General features: G+C 38.0%; 3 protein-coding genes across 3 annotated transcripts; 2 read left to right on the forward strand and 1 right to left on the reverse strand.

Annotated features, from left to right (window-relative positions):
- Positions 1-1,219: 1,219 nt before the first annotated feature.
- LOC126789579 (trans-cinnamate:CoA ligase, peroxisomal-like) lies at positions 1,220-3,468 on the forward strand. The gene is made up of 2 exons (XM_050515781.1): positions 1,220-1,528; positions 1,665-3,468. The coding sequence occupies exons 1-2, from the start codon at positions 1,319-1,321 to the stop codon at positions 3,195-3,197; spliced, it is 1,743 nt and encodes a 580-aa protein (XP_050371738.1). The 5' UTR covers positions 1,220-1,318; the 3' UTR covers positions 3,198-3,468.
- A 7,454-nt stretch (positions 3,469-10,922) lies between these two features.
- Positions 10,923-12,774, forward strand: LOC126790635 (trans-cinnamate:CoA ligase, peroxisomal-like). Its single transcript, XM_050516961.1, has 2 exons — positions 10,923-11,132; positions 11,213-12,774. Exons 1-2 carry the CDS (start codon positions 10,923-10,925, stop codon positions 12,722-12,724), a joined length of 1,722 nt encoding a protein of 573 aa, XP_050372918.1. The 3' UTR covers positions 12,725-12,774.
- A 6,641-nt stretch (positions 12,775-19,415) lies between these two features.
- Positions 19,416-24,806, reverse strand: LOC126782275 (polyamine oxidase 5-like). Its single transcript, XM_050507493.1, has 10 exons — positions 24,303-24,806; positions 24,044-24,168; positions 23,844-23,932; positions 23,288-23,401; positions 22,964-23,051; positions 22,778-22,863; positions 22,595-22,697; positions 21,708-21,805; positions 20,404-20,833; positions 19,416-20,036 (listed from the first exon to the last, which is right to left on the reverse strand). Exons 1-10 carry the CDS (start codon positions 24,340-24,342, stop codon positions 19,722-19,724), a joined length of 1,488 nt encoding a protein of 495 aa, XP_050363450.1. The 5' UTR covers positions 24,343-24,806; the 3' UTR covers positions 19,416-19,721.
- Positions 24,807-24,924: the final 118 nt, after the last annotated feature.

Raw genomic sequence — 24,924 nt, forward strand, 5'->3', positions numbered from 1 at the left:
GAAAAGTTATTACAAATGATAGGTTATTAACCGAAACCGAACCGAACCGAACCGAATTATAGGTTAATCGAAACCGTGATTAATAGATATTTTTTTCGGTTTCAATTTTGAGAAATACAAAACCGAGACCTCGGTTTCGATTTTCGGTTAGTGCTCTTAAACCGAACCGATGGAACCGAGTCCACCCCTACTAGAAAAACAGATCGAGATGATCATAATTGATCTTACCTGTATATTTACTTAATTTGGGCGACGGGGGCTTAATATGACCCAAAGAGATTAAGTTTCACACAGACGAAACCCACATCCATGTCTTAGCTACTAGCTAGATTAATATTGAATCATGCTTCATGCATGCGTGCGTTTCTTCTCTTTCCTTCCCTTTCCATCTGATTCTATCAAAATACTAGATAGAAACTATTTCCTCCTCAGGGAAAAAAATACAAAATTTAACACTAGATACAGTAGTTAATAATTTAATATTAGTGGCATGGGTGATTAGAACACCAACCACACACTATTCCGTAATCCCCTATTACTATACTAGAAACGGGCCGCACTATGGGCGTGCAAACCGTATGTAATTTGGAAAAATAGTTGATTAAAATCTGAAAAGAAATAATATTTTTTATTTAATTTATTTAAATTTGACCGTAATACTCTTATTTATTTACTTTTCAGTGTGAGATATAAAAATAATATTTTCGAAAATTCGTATTTTAGTAGTACTTAATTATTCAATTTATAGTAGTAAATATGACAACCCGTTTAAAAACTTTCCAACTCCCTTGTTCAACAAGCAATGTATAGTTTAAGAGTGATTCTTTAAACAGTCGCTGGAACGAAATAAATCGAGACCGGATTGGCCAAAGTGGAGAAGTCAAGCAGCCCATGGTTGTTATGAAACTCTATCAATCAATTAGTTTTTTATATGTACTGTCCCTGAAGTTTAAATAAAGGTCAGGTCAAACTGACTTGATTCATAATTCTTGTTCAAAGTTCAAACTAGCTAGTCATTCATAGTTTCATACATGTCCCCCTCTAATTCCTATGTAATGTCGTAGCAATTTCATATTAATTTCCACGTACACAAGCATCACCAACCATCACTTGCCACTCGGCCCATCTACAGTAACCTTGCATTTCCAGACAGTTCACCTATAAATGGCCACACTGAGTCTAACATCTTTCACACAAACTAAAATTAGGTCCTCACACAAATCTTTATCTTTTCTCACAGATCTAAGTTATCTCACTCTTCCTCTCCCACTAGCTCGCATATCACCTCCACAGCTTATCCAGCCATATCATTGTAACAATGGGTACGGAGATGAATATGCTTCCAAAATGTGAAGCCAATTACGCTGCTCTCACCCCCACAACTTTCTTGAAGAGAGCTGCTGCGTTTTATTCTAACCGCACCTCTATCATCTATGAAGGCACTCGCTTCACTTGGCGCCAAACCTACGACCGCTGCTCTCGTCTCGCCTCCACTCTTGTATGCCTCAACATTGTCAAGCACGATGTTGTAAGTATCCACTTTCTTTTTACGTTCATTTACAGACAACACAATATGTCCATATATAAGCTAGTCATATAAACTTATAAAGTATATGCAGAGTACGTACTGAATTTTGTCTTCGTTTGCTTGCCGTGTTATATAGGTATCAGTCCTAGCTCCTAATATTCCGGCAATGTATGAGATGCACTTCGCCGTGCCTATGGCTGGTGCGGTCCTCAACACCATCAACACCCGCCTAGATGCAAAGAACATTGCTTCCATTCTCAAACACTCAGGCGCCAAGGTCTTCTTTGTAGACTGCCAGTTCGTCCCTGTGGCACGAGAGGCTCTCAGACTCCTTATGAGCAGTTCCGAGCCCTCCATGATGCCCTTGGTCATCGTCATCGACGACATCGACTCACCTACCGGAGTTCGGTTGGGTGAACTGGAGTATGAACAACTAATCAACAACGGTAACCCGGGTTTTGCCTCGGTCGAGGTTAATGACGAGTGGGATCCGATCGCTTTGAATTACACATCTGGAACGACTTCTGAACCCAAAGGCGTTGTGTACAGCCACAGAGGTGCTTACTTGAGCACTTTAAGCCTAATCCTTGGTTGGGAAATGGGGAGCGAGCCTGTTTATCTATGGACACTGCCTATGTTCCACTGCAATGGCTGGACCTTCACCTGGGGTGTGGCGGCACGTGGTGGAACAAACATCTGCCTCCGTAACACCACCGCGTTCGACATCTACCGCAACATTAAACGACACCAGGTCACCCACATGTGTTGTGCTCCCATCATTTTCAACATTCTCCTCGAAGCTAAACCCCACGAGCGCTGCGAGATCGTCTCCCCAATCCAAATACTTACCGGTGGCGCACCGCCTCCAGCTCCGCTGCTTGAGAAAATCGAGCCGTTGGGATTCAAGGTCACACATGCATATGGCTTGACTGAAGCAACCGGACCGGCTTTGGTCTGTGAGTGGCAGGCCAAGTGGAATAAGCTGCCCAAGGAGGAACAATCAAATCTTAAAGCAAGGCAAGGAATAAGTATTTTGACTCTTGCTGACGTTGACGTGAAGGACTCGGATACAATGGAGAGTGTTGCTCATGACGGCAAAACGATGGGAGAGATTGTGCTGCGCGGGAGTAGCATCATGAAGGGTTACTTCAAGGACCCAAAAGCCACGAACAAAGCCTTCAAGAACGGTTGGTTCTTCACTGGCGACGTTGGTGTAATCCACCCAGATGGTTATTTGGAAATTAAAGACAGATCAAAAGACGTGATCATCTCCGGAGGTGAGAACATTAGTAGTGTGGAATTGGAGAGCGTTCTTTACAGACACCCGAACATTTTGGAAGCAGCCGTGGTGGCAATGCCTCACCCACGGTGGGGAGAGACTCCTTGTGCTTTTGTGGCCCTCCGAAGCAACAACTCCAACGTCAACATAAGAGAGTCTGATATCATCAATTACTGTAGGAAGAACTTGCCGCACTTTATGGTCCCGAAGAAGGTGGTGTTTGTGCCTGAACTGCCGAAGAACTCAACCGGGAAGATTCTCAAGTTTGAGCTGAGGGAGCGAGCTAAGGCCTTTGAACCTGTCGACGTATCGGAAAACCAGCAGCGACTCGTCGTGAATTCTCAACCGTCTGGCTGTAACGAGCATATTCTGGCTATGTCTCGGCTTTAAAGATATTTGTGTTTTGCTTAATAAGAACTGAGGTAACTTGGTACACAAGTTGGGACGGGGACATGAAATAGTGAGAGTTCGAAAGTAATTTGTTGCTGTCACATTCACACTCAAACGTACTAGTAGTGGGAGAACATTCAACTACAACTACTGCCGAAGCACTATGATTTTATTGTTGTATTATACTATGATATGGCCCAGCTGGTTGGTCTCAACAAACAATATGATGTAACTGCATACCCTCGGAACCTAATTTGAGAAGATATTTCTATTTTTGTGGTCAATAAAAGGAAATTGACATCGTTTCATAATTACTACAAGTCAGATCAATTGGCAATTATGCACATCAAACAATGCCCGGCTTTGCAAATAAATGTAAGGGTTCGTGAAGGAAATTGAAGTAACTCAAGGAAGTAACCAAATATCGTGGATGTCGTGGAGGGGTCGCAAAACACATCTAAATGACAATTTTGTAAAATGAATCATGATAACAGCTTACGTTTCTATATAACTAAATTGGGTTATCTTTGGTATAATTATATTTTAATAGCACGGCCAGGTTTAACCTTGATGTAGTCCATGAAAAAATTAGATATAAACACGCTACATTATTTTTCTCAAAGAGTATACATCTTTAGATCATGGTTTAAAAGGGCCAAGGGGTGGAGGTGTTTTGTCGAAGCCTCAAGCCTTATAAGCCTTAAGGCGCTGTGGTAAAGTCTTTCGTGCTTTATATATATATATATATATTGTTAGAATTATCGGTGATATATTGCATATATAATTTAATAAATTGAATTATAAATAATTATAAAGCAGAAACTAAACATGTAGCTCTAATAACGAAGAACACGAAAAGAAATTCAAACAATACCGAACGATTGGTGATGGAAGAACTAGTCGAGACGCGTGTGATACCACACTGTCCTTAAGACGTTTACGCCTCCTCTACCGGTGCAAGGATGCTTGATGCTTGTCTCCCAGGATACAAAGACCAAACAGTTCTAGAAAGTTGCACTACTAACTAGATACCTCAACGAACTCGAAAAGTACCTCTTTCTATCACCAGAGAACAGCTAAGAACTTTGAGAGTGTAAGAGCAGATTGTGTTTCGAATGGATGATTTACAAAGAAAGGATTATGGCTATTTATACAGTGAGGATTTGCAAACAGCAATGAATAAGATGGTTGTTATAGAAATCAAAAGATCATAACATATATGAGTTACATATGTTACAAGCACTGATTTCAATCTGTTATAATTCTCCATAACACACAATAACATAATTGTTACAAAAGAATAATTTGAACAGTCAAGAGAATTTGAAATGTCCAAAACGAATTTTCGGAAATGCAAAAAGAATATGTGTTTCGACCCTCAGTTCGGTATTATATTCGTGTCCGCAGGTCGCACGGGCATACACGAGTTTCCCTTGTAACCTGAGATTTGCACTCTCCCCATGCGCGTGTGCGAGAGGGTATAAGGGGGCTTACACACTTTACAATTCATACATAATGGATTCTATATAAAGTCTTTTCAACACTTCTTTTTTCTAATGTGGGACAAACACCTTTCCATCATTCTAAGTATCCATCTTTGAGTGACAATTTCTTATTCACCCACAAACCAAATTATACAAGCAAACATATGATCTTGTAGCCCTTATTATAGAGAACTCAAATCTATGTTCATCTTTGATTAATTATAAGTTTAACTTAATTTAATTAATCAATTAAAATTTGGTTTTAAATGGTTTATCAACCATTTTTCCAACAATTCCCCACATGAATGAAATTGGCCACCAAAGACTCAATAGAATTTGGTGATAGATTTCTACGGTTGAAACCTGCATAGGATAGGTAGGTTTGTTTCTTTGAACCTTCCCTTATGAAAGTATGCTTACTTTACTAACTAAATAGTAGACGCGATGTCTTTAAACTATTCGTCATTTGTGTAAATGATGACATACTTCACACATGAGTCTCCCTGGTATACTTCGGTTCTCATTTTTGTGCTCATTTTGGCCATGGAACACACGCCTGGTTTTGTAAGTAGTTTGATAAGAGTTTATGCCCTCATTAACTCCCCTAGAAGCGGCCCCACTTCTCTCTTGCATAGGTGATCTCTTAATTAAGAGTAACCCGCATTACTCTGTTCGATTTCTCGACGCATAAGAATCATTAAAAGTTTTAGCTTAACTTCATCCTTACGGGTATCACTGTTTTTCATCATAGGAATGGACTTGGGGAACTCCCCACAGTGATCCGAACTAATCTCTACAATTTGGTTTTCCCTTTTGAACCTAGATCTTGGGATCTCCAGTCAGTTAGGTTGGGTATCCACTGTAGTGATTTTTAATTTCCAATGGGCTTTAGTCCTATTCCCTTCGATGATTTTTCAACTAACTCTCTGTTTAACCCTTTGGTTAAAGGATCAGAAATATTATCTTTAGACTTTACATAGTCTATTGAGATAACTCCAGTTGAGAGTAGTTGTCTAATGGTATTATGTCTTTGACGAATGTGTCTAGACTTACCATTATACATCTTGCTCTGTGCCTGCTAATTGCAGATTGACTATCACAATGTATACCAATCACAGGCACATGTTTTGTCCATCTAGGAACGTCCTCTATGAACTGGCGTAACCTTTCAAAGAATGATGCATTTCTCAATTCCATTATCGTATCCTTATGGATTTCAGGAATATTGGAATCGTGGACTAGGAATCGATAAGCCGAACTGTTCTGTGCATATCCAATAAAGATGCAATCAACTGTTTTAGACCCATTCTTCACATTTTTAGGTTTACGAATTTTCACTTTTGCTAAACATCCTCATACTTTCAAGTATTTGTATGATGGTTTTCTCCCTTTCCATAACTCATATGGAGTTTTCTCTTCTTTCTTTTTGGGTACCTTATTTAAAAGGTAATTTTCCGTGAGAATTGTGTCTCCCCACATGTTGGGTGGCATCCCAGAACTGAGTAGCATAACATTCATCATATCCTTTAGAGTACGATTTTCGCGTTCTGCTACACCATTGGATTGTGGTGAGTATGGAGCAGTCATTTGATATATAATCCCATTCTGAGCACAAATCTCAACAAATGGCGATTCATACTCACCCCCCTCGGTCACTTCTTAGTGCCTTAATTTTCTTGTTGAGTTGGTTCTCAACCTCATTTTTATAGAGAATGAACTTCTCTATAGCCTCACTTTTGCATTTTAACAAATACACATAGCAATATTTCGTGTTATCATCTATGAAGGTAATAAAATATTTATTATTTCCTCTAGATAAAGTTGATTTTAAATCACACACATTTGTATGAATCAGATCAAGGGGTTCACTGTTTCTTTCAACACTTTGGAAAGATGATATAGTCAGTTTTTTCTCTACACAAGTTCACACTTATGCATGTTAATTGACATATATTATATTCTTCATTACCATAAATTAGGAAGACTCATCCATATAGGTGAAAAAACTAATTTTTGACAATTGTCATTTTAAACAATCCACCACCCATGGCTCTATATCAATTTCAGACAAAACACATTTGTCAACACTGAGTTTTATACTCATAAAAACCTTAAGAACATACATCAATTTATTCGATAATTTTAGTTCCGTTCTATAGATCAATCCAAAAACTTGGCTTAGTCATACCATAGCTCTAAGTCATTTAGTCCCCAGTCATAATCACTGACTTTTTCCATGTTGTCCTTCGATATCATACAATAGAGGTTCATGTCAGCAACCTCTTGAGTGACGGCTTCAATCAGGTTTGGCTCCTTCTTTTTGTTCCTCTTTGGTTTGTTGCAGTCGACAGACTTGTGACCAGTCTTGTCACAGTTGTAGCACTTGCCTTCAAACCTTGGCTTCTTGGAGATGCCTCCTTTCGGCCCCAGTTTGGACCCTTGATACTTGACTTTCTTTTTTTTGGAACCTTGACCATGTTCCATCATGTTTGCCTTGGCAGAGACATCATTGATCCATGCTTTCTTTTCGGATCCTCGATTGTCTTCCTGAATGCGAAGCCTAACCTCTAGATCTTTCATGGTCATTTTCTTTCGCTTGTGCTTCAAATAATTCTTGAAGTCTATCCAAGCATGTGGTAACTTTTCAATAGCAGATGTCACTTGAAAACTTTCACCTAGTTGCATTCCTTCAGCGTGAATCTCATGCAGGATTAGCTGAATCTCAGAGAATTGACTCAGCACGGTCTTGGAATCTACCATTTTATAATCAAGGAAGCGGCCCACAATAAACTTCTTGGCGCCGGCATCCTCGGTCTTATATTCTTTCTCCAAGGATTCCCATAGCTCCTTTGTCGTTCACATGCTAATGTACACATTGTACAATGAGTCGGCTAGACCATTCATGATATAATTCATACATAAGTAGTCATAATTATTCCATGCATTCACAGCAGCAATCTTTGCTTGATCGCCCTGGTCATCTTCATTGAGCTCAGGAGCATTCTCCGTCAGAAATCTTGCCAGATTCAGAGTGGTTAGATAAAACATCATCTTTTATTGCCACCTCTTGAAATGCAAACCGTTGAACTTCTCAGGTTTTTCCTCATGGGATACTGAGATAGGTACAACGGGGGCAGCATGCACATTTGGCACCAAATGTCCCTTGCCATTTCTAGAAATTTCTCCGTTAGTCATTTTCGAAAACTGAAACACACACACAAAGTGAAAGTTTTCTTGAAAATCTGTAGAAAAAGATCAAATACAAATTATATAAGCAATATAAAAAATAAACGTCTTAATATTGTTAGAATTATCGGTGATATATTGCATATATAATTTAATAAACTGAATTATAAATAATTATAAAGCAGAAACTAAACATGTAGCTCTAATAACGAAGAACACGAAAAGAAATTCAACCAAATACCGAACGATTGGTGATGGAAGAACTAGTCGAGACGTGTGTCATACCACACTGTCCTTAAGACATTTACGCCTCCTTTATCGGTGCAAGGATGCTTGGCACTTGTCTCCCAGGATACAACGACTAAACAGTTCTAGAAAGTTGCACTACTAACTAGAACCCTCAACGAATTCGAAATGTACCTCTTTCTATCACCAGAGAACAACTAAGAACTTTGAGAATGTGAGAGCAGATTGTGTTTCGAATGGATGATTTACAAAGAAAGGATTGTGGTTATTTATACAGTGAGGATTTGCAAACAGGAATGAATAAGATTGTCGTTATAGAAATCAAAAGATCATAACATATATGAGTTACATATGTTACAAGCAATGATTTCAATCTGTCATAATTCTCCATAACACACAATAACATAGTTGTTACAAAAGAAGAATTTGAACAGTCAAGAGAATTTGAAACGTCCAAACCGAATTTTCGGAAATACAAAAAGAATTTGCGTTCCGACCCTTAATTCGGTGTTGTATTCTTGTCCGTAGGTTGTACGAGCATACACGAGTTTCCCTTGTGACCTGAGATTTGCACTCCCCCCTGCGCGTGCGCGAGAGGGTATAATGGGGCTTACACACTTTACAATCCATACACAATGGATTCTATATAAAGTCTTTTCAACACTTCTCTTTTCTAATGTGGGACAAACACATTTCCCTCATTCTAAGTAGCCATCTTTGAGTGACAATTTCTTATTCACTCACAAATCAAATTACACAAGCAAACATATGATCTTGTAGCCCTCATTATGGAGAACTCAAATCTATGTTCATCTTTGAATAATTATAAGTTTAACTTAATTTAACTAATCAATTAAAATTTGATTTTAAATGGTTTATCAACCATTTTTTCAACATATATATATATATTTAGGGAAATGAATTGACTTCATTTGGCACCAACGCCATACACGGCCAGAAATACCAAATACAATAAGTGACATGTCACCTTTCATACAAGTTAAACCTAAACAAAGCAAATAAATGCGCAAAAATACGCTTATTATATAAACCAAAATCTAAATACATCAAAACGAAACATAAAACATTAAAGCAAAAACTAAAGCATGGTAACTCTCTCTAAACTCTGCTCAAGACAAAACAAAGACATCAAAACAAGGGCAACAATTGTGTACTCTCAATGAAAGAAAGATCTAATGAAAAGAAGAGAGAGAAGATCTTTCCTGGTGTCCCAAAACACATCTAAATGACACATCTAAACTCAGGCCAACAAAGAGGTAGAGAGGGATTGAGAGAGCGAGAGGTGATGGATGTAAAATAAAACCTAGAAAGGAACACAAAGAGGTAGCTACGTGTTTGTTAATACTCGTCACTCGTTTGTGAGTGGTGTGTGTGAGAGATGGAAAGAGTATAAAAAAAAAGGAAAAGTGAAAAGAAAATTTGATTTTAAATGAGGGTCTTTTGGTGATTTTAATGTACTTACATTTGCCAATTCAACGATCTGAACCTTATTGAGAATTGAGAGATTAAAAACTAACCAGTTCAATTTGAAAGTTTGAAGACAAAACTAATTTTAGGGATACAATTTAAGGAGTAACATATATTTTGTCTTAAATATATCATTAGTCTTTTTGAAAGGATACATGTGCCAGAGTCTTAAGCTCTTACAGGCTTGTCTGACTTTTTCCTACTCACCCAATGTGGATGCCCGGATGTGTGGCATTTAGTAAATTCGACAAAAGAAGAAGTTATGAAATTATGGTATTTCGTTGATATAGGCTGAACCAGTTTTGGAAATAAATCCATGTGATTACAAGATAGTCGATCAGCTACATTCGATTTAGAAATAAAAACCTAACAGAACTCTCATGCAGCCATGCCAGTAACAGAACGTATGTGATCAATTATATCTATTCTGATCGCGATCGAAATACTTAAACCATTTTCTTTAATTTAACCATTTGACACCTGCATTGTTGAATCAATAGGTGTTTCTCGTTATTTACTATTTGAATTATTGTTATCATTTCATGATCGATTATGTTTCACTTTCAGTCCAGCAACCATGAATTTTTTTTGATACAATTTCGGATTTTCAGTCAAGTAAGTGGCTGATTCAGCAACCAAATAAGTCGTTAAAAATGACTGGGAGTCTGGGACGACAATGCAAATATGCATGAGACATGGCATGTGCTGGAAAACAGTGACTATTGTTTTCTAAAAAGAAAGGTATCAATATATCATCAACCATTATCGTTATTCTGATCCAGCACTAAATTAAACTGCAGAACTGATCCTGGTGTAACTCATCTTGGTGTGTTCACACACATTAGTTTTTATGGTCAAGCAAGACCTTGTTTTCCCCCCGATAATACTCATTTTCTAAGCAAGATCTATTAATTTACAGTCCGTACCTGAAATTTAAAGAAAGAACAAAAGAAAAGGTCCGGTGACCGGTCAACAGATTATAATTTTCCAAGTCTTGTCTATTCCAATTTCCAACCAAAAAAAAAAGGTCAGTGAGTAATATCGTAGCAATTTCATTTTAATTTCCACACAAGCTTCACGCATCACCTATCATCACTTTCCACTCTCCACCCACTAAAATAACGAGGACCCATTTCTCATAACCAAACATTTCCCCCTATAAATTCTCTCCCTCACTCACACAGTCTCTCATCTCCTTTAATTTCATACATCCACCATCCCTCTCTTGATCTCTCTCCCTTTCTCCAACTATATCACAGTTTCATATACCTTAACTTTTGAGGAACAGAGAAGCTATCCTAATCGAGTAGTTATTTAAAAAATGAGTGCACCGATGAATATGCTTCCCAAATGCGATGCCAACTACGTAGCTCTCACCCCTACAACTTTCTTGAAGAGAGCTGCTGCGTTTTACTCCAACCGTACTTCTCTCATCTACGAAGGAACACGCTTCACATGGCGCCAAACCTATGACCGTTGCTGCCGTCTCGCTTCTTCCCTTGTTTCTCTTAACATTGCCAAACACGACGTGGTAAGTAGCAACATGATCGGCTTATGTCAAGACGATGGCTAGAGGAAGATACTTACTTTTGGTTTGCTTAATTTGTGCAGGTTTCGGTGTTGGCTCCCAATATTCCTGCAATGTATGAGATGCATTTCGCCGTGCCGATGGCTGGTGCGGTACTCAACACCATCAACTCTCGACTTGATGCCAGAAACATCGCTTCCATTCTGAAACACTCCGGCGCCAAGGTTTTCTTCGTCGACTATGAGTTTGTCCGTCAAGCGCGTGAAGCTCTCACGATCCTCATGATGGGCTCTCAGCCATCCATGATGCCATTGGTCATCGTGATCGACGACATTGACTCTCCCACAGGAGTTCGGTTAGGAGAACTCGAGTACGAGCAGCTCATCCACAAGGGCAATCCCCGGTTCGTCCCCATTGACGTCGCCGACGAGTGGGACCCTATTGCCTTGAACTATACTTCTGGCACAACCTCTGAACCAAAAGGTGTTGTGTACAGCCATAGAGGTGCTTACTTGAGCACTCTGAGCCTAATTCTGGGTTGGGAAATGGGGAGCCAACCTGTTTATCTTTGGACGCTCCCTATGTTTCACTGCAACGGCTGGACCTTCACTTGGGGCGTTGCAGCACGTGGTGGTACCAACGTCTGCCTCCGCAACACCACCGCGTACGACATCTACCGCAACATAAGAAGACACAACGTCACTCACATGTGTTGTGCTCCCATCATTTTCAACATACTCCTAGAAGCCAAGCCCCATGAGCGCTGCCACATCACAAACCCTATTCAGATCCTCACCGGCGGGGCACCACCACCGGCTCCTCTGCTCGAGAAGATAGAGCCGCTCGGGTTCAAAGTCACTCACGCTTACGGCCTGACTGAAGCAACCGGACCGGCTCTGGTTTGCGAGTGGCAGGCCAAGTGGAACAAGCTACCAAGGGAGGAGCAATCCAAGCTTAAAGCGAGGCAAGGAATAAGCATACTGACTCTGGCCGACGTGGACGTGAAGGACTTGGAGACAATGACTAGTGTACCCCACGACGGCAAGACCATGGGAGAGATAGTGTTACGTGGAAGTAGCATCATGAAAGGATACTTCAAGGACAAGGAGGCCACCAACAAGGCTTTCAAGAACGGCTGGTTCTTGACCGGAGACGTCGGTGTTATACACCCCGATGGTTACCTAGAAATCAAGGATAGATCGAAAGACGTGATCATCTCCGGTGGGGAGAACATCAGCAGTGTAGAACTTGAAAACGTGCTCTACAGACATCCACAAGTTCTGGAAGCGGCAGTGGTGGCAATGCCCCACCCTCGCTGGGGTGAGAGCCCTTGTGCTTTCGTGGCCCTCAGAAGCAACAACACCATCGTGACTGAGGCAGACATCATTGCCTACTGTCGGAAGAATCTACCGCACTTTATGGTGCCGAAAAAGGTTGAGTTTGTGGTTGAGCTGCCCAAGACTTCGACCGGGAAGATTCAAAAATTCGAATTGAGGGCTAAGGCAAAGGCATTCAACGTCGTTGTTTCATCGGATAATCAACAGGTCATTGATCCTCTTTGCAACGAGCAGATGCTTGCTTTGTCCCGTCTGTGAATTTTTTTTAATCATCATATAAGCTCGTTTCATATATATTTATCTGTCAACTTCGTTATAAAGTAAGCCTATCCCTTTGTATTATAAAGAAAGGAGAGAAAAAAGACGTAGTCATTTCTTATGATATAAGGCCGACCTGCAGCAATTGCTGCTTCTTCACGTTCCCCCTCTTTCTGCAAATAATACACTAAGCTAGCCGATCTTAAAAACCAAAAAAGGCTGAATGAAAGGTATTGTCTCGGTTAGCTTTATATATATATATTTTTGGATGGTTCCCTTTCCTTCATAGATAATATGCAAATTAACCAGACTGAGAAATTGCAACAAAAATCGTTGTTCTTTCAATGTTGTGTATATTTAGGAGAATTGTTGGTAATATAAGTCATCTTTCCAAAAGAACTTGTCTGGAAAATCAATATCAAGTTGAACTGTCGAAGATAAATACTTAAATAGCTTCACCAACCACAAACATGCTTGCATATATAGGTGTAGTTAAAAAATTAATTATAACGTTACATAACTTAACGTCTAAAGTATCAATGATTTGATTTGATTTGATTACACTTCTGACCTGTCAATTTAACTTACTATAAATAATAAAAACGACCAAGTTTTGACAATATGTATGGCTCGTTCTATCTTTTTATATTTATTCATAAAAAAATCAATATAAAAGTCTACCACATATTTCACGTGGCGTATCATTTTAATGTTATTAGTCCATTTTCACAACGTGCATGTTAATTATACCATGCGATAATATGATTGGCTGAGTACACTACATGGTAGTGCCACGTGGTGTGGCGGGTACACAGAATAATTACTCTTATTCATCAAGAGGCAATTTGTCTTATGTACGTAACCGTCATTCACTATAATTACTTTTTTTAAACAAGGATAATGTCATATATTAACAATAAGTAGGAATGTCAACAAAACATTGAGTGCTCTCCATAGGACTTTGAGAAAAAAAAAAAACATGCGAAGCAACTAAAACTTGGACCCTAAATTGTAGTTGTCCCTAAGTCGACAAAGCATGACGTGAATCCAAAAAAACCCAAGTAACCACATTGTCTCAACTTGCAAGACTACGCTCACTTATTAAATAAAGACCTGGAACTACCCTATGGAGAGGGGCCGGTATATCTTTAGGATCAATACTAGCTAACCCGAAGTCTAAGCACTAAACAGGACCCAAAAAAAAAAGGTCAAAACTCAATTGATTGGGGCACCCAAACTAGGCACCCAGCCATCAGCTCTGCTAGCCAAAAACATGTTGTCGTCAATCAGATCCCTCCCATCAACGAGGATTAGCCAGATTCCATCAACCACCTTCCAAGAAAGAATGACATTGACAAAGCACACCTATCCCCCAAGGTTGCGTTTGAATACGTAAATCTGCACCGTTAGGCAAAACCCCAACAACTAGACCTTCAATTGCAGCCGCGCCACCGTCAATGGCCATGGAGCCAACCTCCACCCAATACTTATTCAATCGAAATTGAAAAAGATCAATCTCTGCCTCAACAACCGCTAGGGGAGAGGAAAGAAAAGAAAGAGGGACTGGCCAAGACCATCCCGATGCCTGAAGGCAATTATTGTTGTCTTCATTTCACAAAATCCAACGCCATTATCAATCCAATGGCAAGGAAAAGAGAAAGCGGCGGTCTCATAGGGTTTATCTTTTTATTTCTTGCCTTATTTGTTTTGTGTACTATAATTACTTAATTACCTTTCTTTGATTAAAAGAAAATAATATATAAAAAAATAGCATGTTGCATAGGTAATTTAGTAAAACACAAAAGAAAAGATAAATAAAGAAATTGAATAAAAGTGTTGGGTTAAAACTGAAAACATTCGATCAAGAACCTTTTATGCGCGCGTGCAAGAATGCAGGATAATTGGAGATTCATGATTCATAAACGCAGAATCAGGCTACGTATTGTAGATTGATATAATAGTAATCTCTGATAATCAAAATTTCAGCAGGCCAGCCCTCTGAGAATTCTCTATAGTTATTCTAGTCGAAACAACTTTTGGGCATGAAGAAATCGAGCGAATACATTCTGTATCAATTATTAGCAACATAATTTTCAAGATGTCGATCATGATGTACGAGGAGTGGAGCTCAGTTTCATGTGAACATGTTGTTCATTGCGTGGCCCACTAAAAATAACACTGTCAGGAGATATTTTTTTGGTTTCTGTGGTTTCAGCCTGAGTTTCTTTTCTGGTCAGAAAGAACATATATATGTTTTTTTCCCGATAAAACATATATATGTTTTGGTTTGATGAGAAGCTACTAGCTAGCTACTAAATATTTTGACTGAAGGAACATATGATTTGACTTGAGGGAACATATATAAATCACACAAAATAGGAATTTGGCTTGTGGTCGAAAAGTTATGATTGATTTCTGCCTCACATATATATTTAGTCCACCGTTGATAGGGATCATAGGGTTATGCTAAATATATGATAGGCTAATGCGGAAATGTGGAATCTTCTAATTAACATCAGAAAACTAGCTGAAGATTGATCCTAACCTAGCCTTATATATAAAAATCTAGATCGATACTGATGAAGTGGGCAAGAAAGCTAAGATAGAACAATCCACAATGTGTAGGGAAATTCTGCTATAAGTTGGTGCATGGTATGCAGCAGTACTTTCCACCACAAATCTCACACCCACACTCACTGTACATTTTATCAAATCCCTCCTTCACCACACAAAAGTGTGTGTATAACATACATGTTTGTACAACAGACAAACCCCAATGTGTACGTACTTGAACAACAAATTGTTCTCGTGCCATACATGCATAAAACAATGCTCTGAATGAAACACACAGCTCTCGGAATAATGTCACGATCTTGAGAGTTTTAGATTAAACCATCAGAATCCCACCTTGTAAAGTTGTAATAATCATTGGTTAGCTTAAAAGGTTATGCAAACAGCTCTTTATGACAACTCTATTTAGGGGATTGTTATGTACGTACTTTGCCGATCATACCTAAGTTGATCGACATGCGTATCTTTCTAAAAAGGATAAGGTGATCTCATTTCACCTCATTCATGATATATGAGATTTGAATATGTCCATCTCCATATATTAATAGCTGCTTAATTATTCGAATCATCAACCAAAATGTTACTACTCATCGACATTTTGGATTTTATTCTCCGAGTTGTGGATCTGCTTACGGGTAATCATTGATCCATCGATAGTGATCTGTAACGATGAAAAGTTCCAACAGAGACACAGTAATGCAAGTATGGATAACCAATAATTGATTTCCATGATCGATCGCGATCATCCATCCTGACCGGCCGGCCAGTTTAAAAGCGAAAAATAATTTCGACCAGCCTTTATGTCAGAGGCACAAATTAACTACGAGTAAAGGATATTTTAAAATGCATGTCGACACCACACGTACGACCTATAGTAGCCAGCTTAATCACTATGCTTGAGTGCTCAATTCAATATGATGATTATATATGCTTGTACTAATTTGTGAAAGAGATTAATGGAGAGAATAGCCTGGAGCGGAAAACCAGCCTCCATTTCTTGGTAGAAATAAACATCACTACGACAGTGGTTGCTCTATCATCCATATATATTGAAACCTAATTAGCAGGTAAGTGTCTTTCAATCGCGGGTTTAATTTGGGTGCCTCGCCGTGTTTCTTTTTGGTTTCGTGGACACCTGAAACTGTTATATATGTCCTTCAATCAATGTGTGGTTCGAACTGGACGAACCTTAATTTACAGGACGGTGGCAAAACCAGCTTAAATTTGTTGTTGTGTTTGCCCAAAGATGGTGGAAAAATCGGCTTCGACTTCTACGTGAGAATACATACATCACCGATGATACACGTGAAGCTAACTTGGTTCGTAGCCATATCCTGATCGAAATATAATTCACAAGTAACCATCTTTTTGTTGATAAAGAAATGTCTAAAACACTGATCGATGCATGCAAACCACATAATATATTTTCAATCTTCAAAGACTATTTCCATTTGAGGTAAAATTGGAAAATACATTAAATTTTCCCAGTCTTAGAATGACATTTTCCCTAAACTGGCTTAGTTGTATAACCATCTGCATCATTGATCGACAAGAATTAGCTATTTGCATGTGATCAAGGTCCAAATCATCATCACATCATCTCAGCTGTATAGGTTCAATAATGCAGCAAACGGTTCGTTGTTTTCGATGGAGATAATTAGTTTCCAGGAGATTTGATCTCTAAACGAACACTTTCGAAGAAATCTTGGATTTTCTAATGCAAGTTTTAAACTCTAAAACGTTATTACGTTAAATGTGTTCTAATGCACCTTTTCTCTAAAACATTGATCACGTTTAATGCGTTTGATCATACTTTGATATATATGGTACCGCAAGTTGGAACATCATATTAAGTGATCGCGATCGATCTGACATATATTATCTTTCACATTACTCGCATGGAAATGGTCCCTTACACTCATCATGTGCAACTAAGTTAACATTATTGTCATCTGTTTTCGTTCTTTGTGTTGGAGAAGAGAAATCTCACATATAAGAAGTGATAAATAAAATAGAGATTATAAATGTGTGGATAATGAACAATTGTACCGAAGCCTTTTGTGATTAAAACTCAACAATTGTGAGGTGGCTAAGTTGAGACAATATCGGTACAGTTGGTCCATGGATCACGTTTATCACTGTTTAACACTTTATTATCTTCTTTAGGAGAGAACTTGTGGAGTTTCAGAATATAGGGGGGTTATATTAATTTGATGAGAGGCTGCACGAGATTGATTGATCGATTTCAGTACTGATTGTGGGGAAAAAGAAGTACTAATATGAAGGACAGAAGTGCTAGCATCCACTACATGAATAATGATAGGTGAACTAATCATTTAGAGTTAAATTGTATGGATGCATAGATCCAAGAGAGTAGAGACAGATGATTCTCAAATGGAGTGGCGTTCAGTGTGGCAATCAAAGTATATGTGGTACCTGAACACACTATTGCCAAAGATAGCTTCTGTGAAAAACAAGGGTTAGAAACATTGGATATAAGGATCATCACCCACCAATGGCATGGCACTTCGAAGACGAAGAAGAAGATAGGAGAGGAACTGGCATTGATTATCATTTAGCCTTTTTTATTTATTTAACACAATCTTTTATTTGTACCTCCTTACTCAATTAATCTCTTTTTTACTTTTACAAAAAACTAAATCGCTATTTATAATTCCCTAATTTTTCTATATTGCCCATATTCTAATTCAATCAAACTATTATTCATTAATGTCTTTCCTACACTTTTTCCAAATTTATTTATTATACAATACAAAAAATGCTTGGTAATTACACTGATTATCTCCTCAAATTAATTTTATCTTTCATTAATTCCCTTAATTCGTAATAAAATTGAATTTCTTTGGATTCATTGATATCCAACAGTAGAATCAACGTGAAAGTTTCTACCATCTCATGAACGAGTTTTGTACGTTTTCTTACACTCAAACTGAAGCTCATGAAAAATTCTACATAGATTTTTTAAATTGTTACATTAGGAATAACATATTTTTTTTAAAAGAAAGTAATTATTGAAATCATTATATTCGATTTACTATTCCAAATTGGGATTTTGCTGCAATGAATATTAAGAAGAATCATCTACATTCATACTTTAAAATACGTAAGTTGAGAATTATCATTTCTTTCTTTTCTATATATGGTTTACTTTTATTTGTTTTTTTTTGTAATTTAACATGTGTTGATAAAGTCAAAACTAGCTTGAAAAAAAAAAGTCATAAGTGCCGTTTTAAAAGGTATGAATAGAAGCTCCTTAACACAATTAGGATGTCGTGATTGTTGTTATGTGAGACTCAGCTGATAACTTCGTTTTATCTCCCACACTAATAATGACTATTGAATATGGATGATTAGTGAAGGTGATAAATAAAAGATCACAACTGTAATTCATTAATAAAATGGTGATGAATTATAGTGATACAGTGATAAAATGTAGAAATAATGGTTATAAAATGGATTATAGGGTTACTAAGTTGATATAATGGTTATATAGTAACGGACTAACGGGGTGGCTCAGACCCTTGAGAGTGATCTGAAGAAAGAAAGAAAGACTACTGAAAATGTGTGTCGTTGACACTCATGACAGATGCATGTTTTTGATACGTGTGAAATGGTGCACCTTGCCTATAAGGTGATGTGTGACAAAAGATCACGATGTCTTTATACATGCGTGTTATGCAACGTTGCATGTATAATACGATGTCTATCGATCACTTGTATTCACTTCCACCTCCCAAAACTTTCGACTTCAGTCGTCCACACCATTACCTTGTAACTAGAGAGGCCGTTGGGGAGAATTCCCATCAGAAATTTGAAGTCCGAGAGGACGACTGGAAACCATCGTTGGTGTCAGCCCTACATAATGATTGAAAAAGGACGAGGATGGCGAGAATGATCCGGCGACTATAGGCTAGTTCTATGGCAGCTCGTTTTTGTCCAAGTCCTGAACCGTGTTACTGCTATGGACACCGGCCAAGGGCCACATCCATTCAACTAAAATTGGGCGAGGGGAGTCGGTGGCATCGTAGTAGTGTTTGTTACTTGGAACTGAAGTGATCTGATCTCAAAAAGAAATGAAACTTGGGAATTTAGAGGAAGAATTAATAATAATAATAGTAATAATAAAAAGGCATCAGAGGAAATGCCACCAATACTGTGCCGAAAAGATATAAAGAAATTGGCTGACAACTTAAGCCTGAGGGTACACTGCATCTTTGATGCAAATAAAGGTGCATAGTTAGTGATTGAGAACACTTTTTTTTCATGTTCAACAAGGGTGATAACAATTCTAAACTTAGAACAAGTCTAAACATCGTGAAACTGATGAGGAGTAGAAACAAGGGAGAGGGATAGGAGATTCGAATGACAATGCCTATTTCTCTGTGCTCAGGTTATCAAAAAGGACTTAAATCCTTGAGATTTGCAATGGAATTATTGCTTCGGGCACTTCCTCGCTGGCATAAGCCCGCTGCAGCTTTTCTAATCTACCAAGTTTCTCCAAGAGATGATTCTGACAGTTTTCAGCTGCCATTACTCCTGCTGCATAAGCCCCATGTACAGATCCTTGATGGTCCATGCTAACAGCTTCCCCTCCAAAGAAAAGATTACCCAAGGGTGCTCGAAGCCTCTCATATATGTCTGCAGGCTTTCCAACCAAATCCAAAGAGTAACATCCAAGGGAATTCAGGTCTGTTCCCCAATGTGATACAAGATATTGAACCTGTTACACGGCCAACCAAATGTATGTCTTATAAGTCCAATATCAGACAAATAGTGATCCCCACTATGGACAAAAATGCCCTGTTACATCTATAATTACTAGCAACAAAGCATACACAATGTGTGCGCAATTAATTTAAAAAAAAAATACTTAATGGAGAAAACGTGGGTGGGTGTGGAGAAAAAAGTGGGAGTTTAGGGGAATACAAATTTATTTTTATATTACTCATTTGTCCTTTGTTTATTTAAATCTATTTCAACATGGTCTATGGTGTAAGGGTTAAATTGTATTTTATAGAAGGTACAAGATTGATATAACGCATAGATTAACTGAAAGTAAGAAACTAATTTCAGATAGATGTACTTACTGGATCAGTTGCTTCCGGTAACATCTTCTTGAGTTGCTTTGTCACATATTTCACAACATCGACATCATTTTCTTTTTCAAGGTCATATGCAAACCTTCCAGCACACATATAGACAAGGACTGGTTGCCCTGTTGTCTTGTGAAGATTAAGAAAATAAGCACATCCATACGAAGAAGGTGCAACAACTCCCAAGAGCTCTACATTCGGCCAGAAAACTTTATCAAATCGTAAGGCAATTTTATTTTCATTGCCTACCCCAAGATCAGAAATAGCAGACATTTTCCACTCAGGTAAAGTAGGTTCAAACTCGATCAACTTGGCTTTGAGAACCCCAAGAGGTACAGTGATGATGACAGCATCCCCGATGAAATTTCTGCCATCTTCAATTGTGACCATCACCTTATTACAACCATTTGATATCTTTGTGACCCTGCTCAAAATATACAGTAGAGTTCAGCCCAAACAGAAAACATGAACTGACAAACAAAACCTTTTTCACAAAATTTACTTTTGTCAGTCTATTTCCTTCTCTGATGTTCAAAAAGGATGTGTTCACAATAGGACAAGTAATACAAACTTGCAACCACAGAACTCAAACTGAATATAAGAGTCAACAAAAGCCATCTTAATTAAACCAACCTCAGCTACAAATTTTTTTTTTATGAGAAACCAAATGTTGTGAACAAAAAGAGAAAATACAGATCAGAAACAAATGACTTCACTAAGTTAAGCAACCAGACATATTTCATCACAGATACAACCACGCCCCTGTCTTCTGTTATGCACACGTCTATTCTGAAGAAAACTCAAGGAGATAGTAGTTTGTAAAAACAGGAGTGCCAATTTCACACGTAATTATTCCAATTGTCTTTTATCTTAATTAATTTCATATGAGCAGTATGTGCTACATCGAAATAGACGAATGGTAATAATTCCCAGAATTGAGGAAGAGGGTTAATGCCAAACCAGAGTTATATGTGATCATTAAGTCAAGAAATGGTATTGATGACTATGCAAATAGAGGCGGTGCAGTAGTATTGAGGTCTGGCCTGCTAATAGGAGGATTTTTTTAGGGAGCAAGGGATGAAGAGGCAGTTCTTGGGTTAAAATTTTAGATCATATTCTGAAACAAAATCTGTTTGTGGCTCTCTTTTTGGCAATGATAGCTCATATTCTGAAATTGGAATCACTCTTTACATGTAATATTAATGATTGTAATGGTGTATTTTTTAGCTTCTTTCTTGTTCCATTTGCCCAAACAAGAATATGTAAATGCATGTTAAGTATGGGGCAGGGGTAAGTACCTGTGACTCAACCGCACATCGATATCTTTTGCAAGAGTCTTTATTATGGGATCAAAACCTTCCACCATAAGTCCATGACCACCAGTAAGAACGTGCTCCTGCATGACAAGAAGAACCAACAGCAGTGTAAGCCCTCACTAATAGAACACTGAATATACTAGCTGACAGTTTAAAATCCAACCAGAAATTTCCAATAACAGGAATATAATTTATTTCCTTGTAGCACCCCTAAACCAATATTAGGTGGGCAGTTTATGTCATTTTGAAAAGTCATTTCATGTGATTTTGGAAACTGACTACTTTGAAGAGACCATATGGTATTAGACAAATTTTGAAATGCCACGTTACTGCCACATGTGGTGCTCAGTGTGATACAAAAATGTAATAAGCTTGGCCCATTCCAAGGCTATATCTCAAGAGATTAAGAAGATAAACTGTCACAAATTCATACATTATGGTATGATTCCTTGACAGTAGTGCCATCAGGGAGAAGGGGGTATTTTATCCAAAGTATTGATGTATTGTTGGCAGTATGAAAGAAATTTCAGTGAAAGTCTGGCTCATCAGTAATGTATACACTTCTCATCTGCCTGACAATTCCATGCAATTTCATACTTGGTACCAGAATCTAGAAGAAAAATTTGGGCAAATAAGAGAAACAAAATTAGTTTCAAAAGAATTGTAAGGTTCTGGACACACGCGGTCATTTTTTTTTCTGCATATCCTCCTGGAATTGTACTTCAAGCACTTTGCTTACTCTAAACATCCTGGGGTGATACTAGTCTTGTACATCCTAAAACATGCTAGAAGGCATTTCTATGAACTATAGACATATTCCCTGATTGGTCACCAGAAGAAATAACCACAAAATTTAAATAGTTTACTACCTGATCCCAGTTTTTCAAAGATATCATATCTGCATCTGCAGCAAACCATGCTTCCATTCTGCACGTGTACCATTGTAACACCTGTTGGGCAAGTTCATCTTGTCTGCAACATTGGGATGATAATCAGCAACTGTACTAAGGGTCAACAATTGAAACATCATGCAGAAAAAATGTGTACAATACCTTAGCTCTGGATGCCTATCCAACACAATTGATATTGCTTGCTGAACAGACATGTCATCAGTATTTTCATTCCTTACTTTCTCTGTCTACGGAGATCAAAACAAACGTCAGTTTTAAGGACTCCAAAGAGCCAGTTCATAACTCACAAAACAACAATATACATGAGGACAGTTCATAGGTAGGTACCTCGCTGAGAATTCTCTTGAATACATCACCAATTTCAACGACCATCTGCTGAGGAACTTGTTTTCCGTCCATATAGAAAAGCGCAAAGCTAAACAGCATTCAGACAATCAGCACACCAGTTAAATTTGAATTCATATTTCAATCCTCAATACTGGATGTATCAGGAGATTGTAATTTGGAGTATGAAAAAAGAATTAAACCGTGCATACCAGTTCATTGTGCTACATTTTATATTAAAACCCCAACTCTTTTCTCAAATAATATTATGTGTTGAACAGTATTAAACACATAAACCTCATGCATTTTCAAGAAATGATATTGTACCTTTCCAAATCATGATCATACAACACAGAGTTGTCGCCGCTAGTGCGATACAAGGTGAGTCCTAGACGGCGTATAAGTGGAGCCAAGGGATTCTCATTGCAAACTCCATGTAGCCTGGAACATTTCAAGACAATTAATTAATAGGAAACTAAGATAAGGTGATTGCTTTTAATTTTCAATACGCAAGGCACAAACTACATGTGGTAACAGGTCTATAAACAAACTGTGGCATTAAAGAAAGTACCTGTCAGAATTAACAAAAGCAAACATCTGTAGTCTAACAGCCAGTTTACAATAATTAACTATGGTTTGGGAATCTTATTAATTTGAAAGTGTCTATTTAATAGCCATCTCAATGCAACTCCAAAGCATCCTTCATGAAATATGCATAAGTTGTCAACTTAAGACTCGAGTGCATTCACCCTATTTAAAATTACCGGTTAACAAGTTTAAAAGGCTACAAAACCAACAGGAACTAAATGTACACAACTGCTCATGAGGATTTGTTTACAATGTACATCAATCAAATCAAAGTAAACGAGAGATGTGAGTTTACCATGAGGCTCCCATATCAACGGGACAACCAAACGAGTAATCAGTATGAATCCGGCCACCGAGCCTATCGCGTGATTCGAGCAATGTCACCTGAAACACAATGAAAATAAAATAAATAAACAAAATCTAAGAATTCCCCTCAATACAATATTACCATAACAAACAAAAAAACAACATATCAACACAAGTGTGTGGTTTCACCTTAAAAGATGCGTCATGGAGAACACGAGCAGCTGCAACACCTGAAATACCACCGCCAACAACAATAACAGAGGGCCATGATGACGCATTGTGTTGCCTCTCAATGTGAGAAGTCGAGACCGAGCCTGCTCATCACAAATAACAGACATATATAAATATAAATAATCATGAATAAAAACAACAACAGAAACCCAATAAGCCAAAAATAAATAAATAAAACCAAACAGTAAACGAACAGACAGAGACAAAGATCGCATACCCTCAATCAAATCAGTAAAGAACGGATCTTTGGGGTCCATTGGGAATTCGGTAAAACGAAAGGATTAAAAGGAAACAGTTGAAAAAGAATTGGGTTTTGATTGGATTGTAAAATGGATTGGAATTGAAATGGGTCTAAGAAAAAGGGTGTATAGGAATCTTGGCGACTAACTGGTAAGAATTATAAAGAAGGAAGATGAGAAGGCCAGCAATGAAGCGGCTGAGATTGGCAGAAGAATAGCAAGGCAGTTTCTTCATGACATTTATCATGAGACTCGCCGCATATGCTCTCTCTCTCTCTCAAAACAAAGCAAAACAAAACAAAACAACACACTTGCAGGAATTGTGGTGAAGAAGAAGAAGAATAAGGGAATGAGAATAACAACAACAAACAGCTGCTAATGAATTTGATTCAAACCCAAGTCGCCAAATTGCCAAAACACTCAGATCCAACAATTTCCAACTTGGCTATGTCCTCTCCTCCTATTTAGGAATCCAACCCGTTTATCTCTTGCTATGTTTAGCCCGGTGAGACTCTCTCTCACACATTTTATATACCCCTATTATTATTTGATTTAATTTAATTTTGTAATCAACTATTCCAATACGTCTCTTCAATTTGG

Source organism: Argentina anserina, chromosome 1 (assembly GCF_933775445.1).
Source record: "Argentina anserina chromosome 1, drPotAnse1.1, whole genome shotgun sequence".
In the NCBI taxonomy this organism is placed as follows: Eukaryota; Viridiplantae; Streptophyta; class Magnoliopsida; order Rosales; family Rosaceae; genus Argentina; species Argentina anserina.

Coding starts and splice junctions, on each gene's coding strand:
- LOC126789579 (XM_050515781.1), top strand. CDS start 1,319: ATGGGTACGGAGATGAATATGCTTCCAAAATGTGAAGCCAATTACGCT. Junction 1,529..1,664: donor ACATTGTCAAGCACGATGTT/GTAAGTATCCAC, acceptor CGTGTTATATAG/GTATCAGTCCTAGCTCCTAA.
- LOC126782275 (XM_050507493.1), bottom strand. CDS start 24,342: ATGGACCCCAAAGATCCGTTCTTTACTGATTTGATTGAGG. Junction 22,864..22,963: donor TCAAGAGAATTCTCAGCGAG/GTACCTACCTAT, acceptor TGATCTCCGTAG/ACAGAGAAAGTAAGGAATGA. Junction 20,037..20,403: donor TACCGGAAGCAACTGATCCA/GTAAGTACATCT, acceptor GCCGTGTAACAG/GTTCAATATCTTGTATCACA.
- LOC126790635 (XM_050516961.1), top strand. CDS start 10,923: ATGAGTGCACCGATGAATATGCTTCCCAAATGCGATGCCAACTACGTA. Junction 11,133..11,212: donor ACATTGCCAAACACGACGTG/GTAAGTAGCAAC, acceptor TAATTTGTGCAG/GTTTCGGTGTTGGCTCCCAA.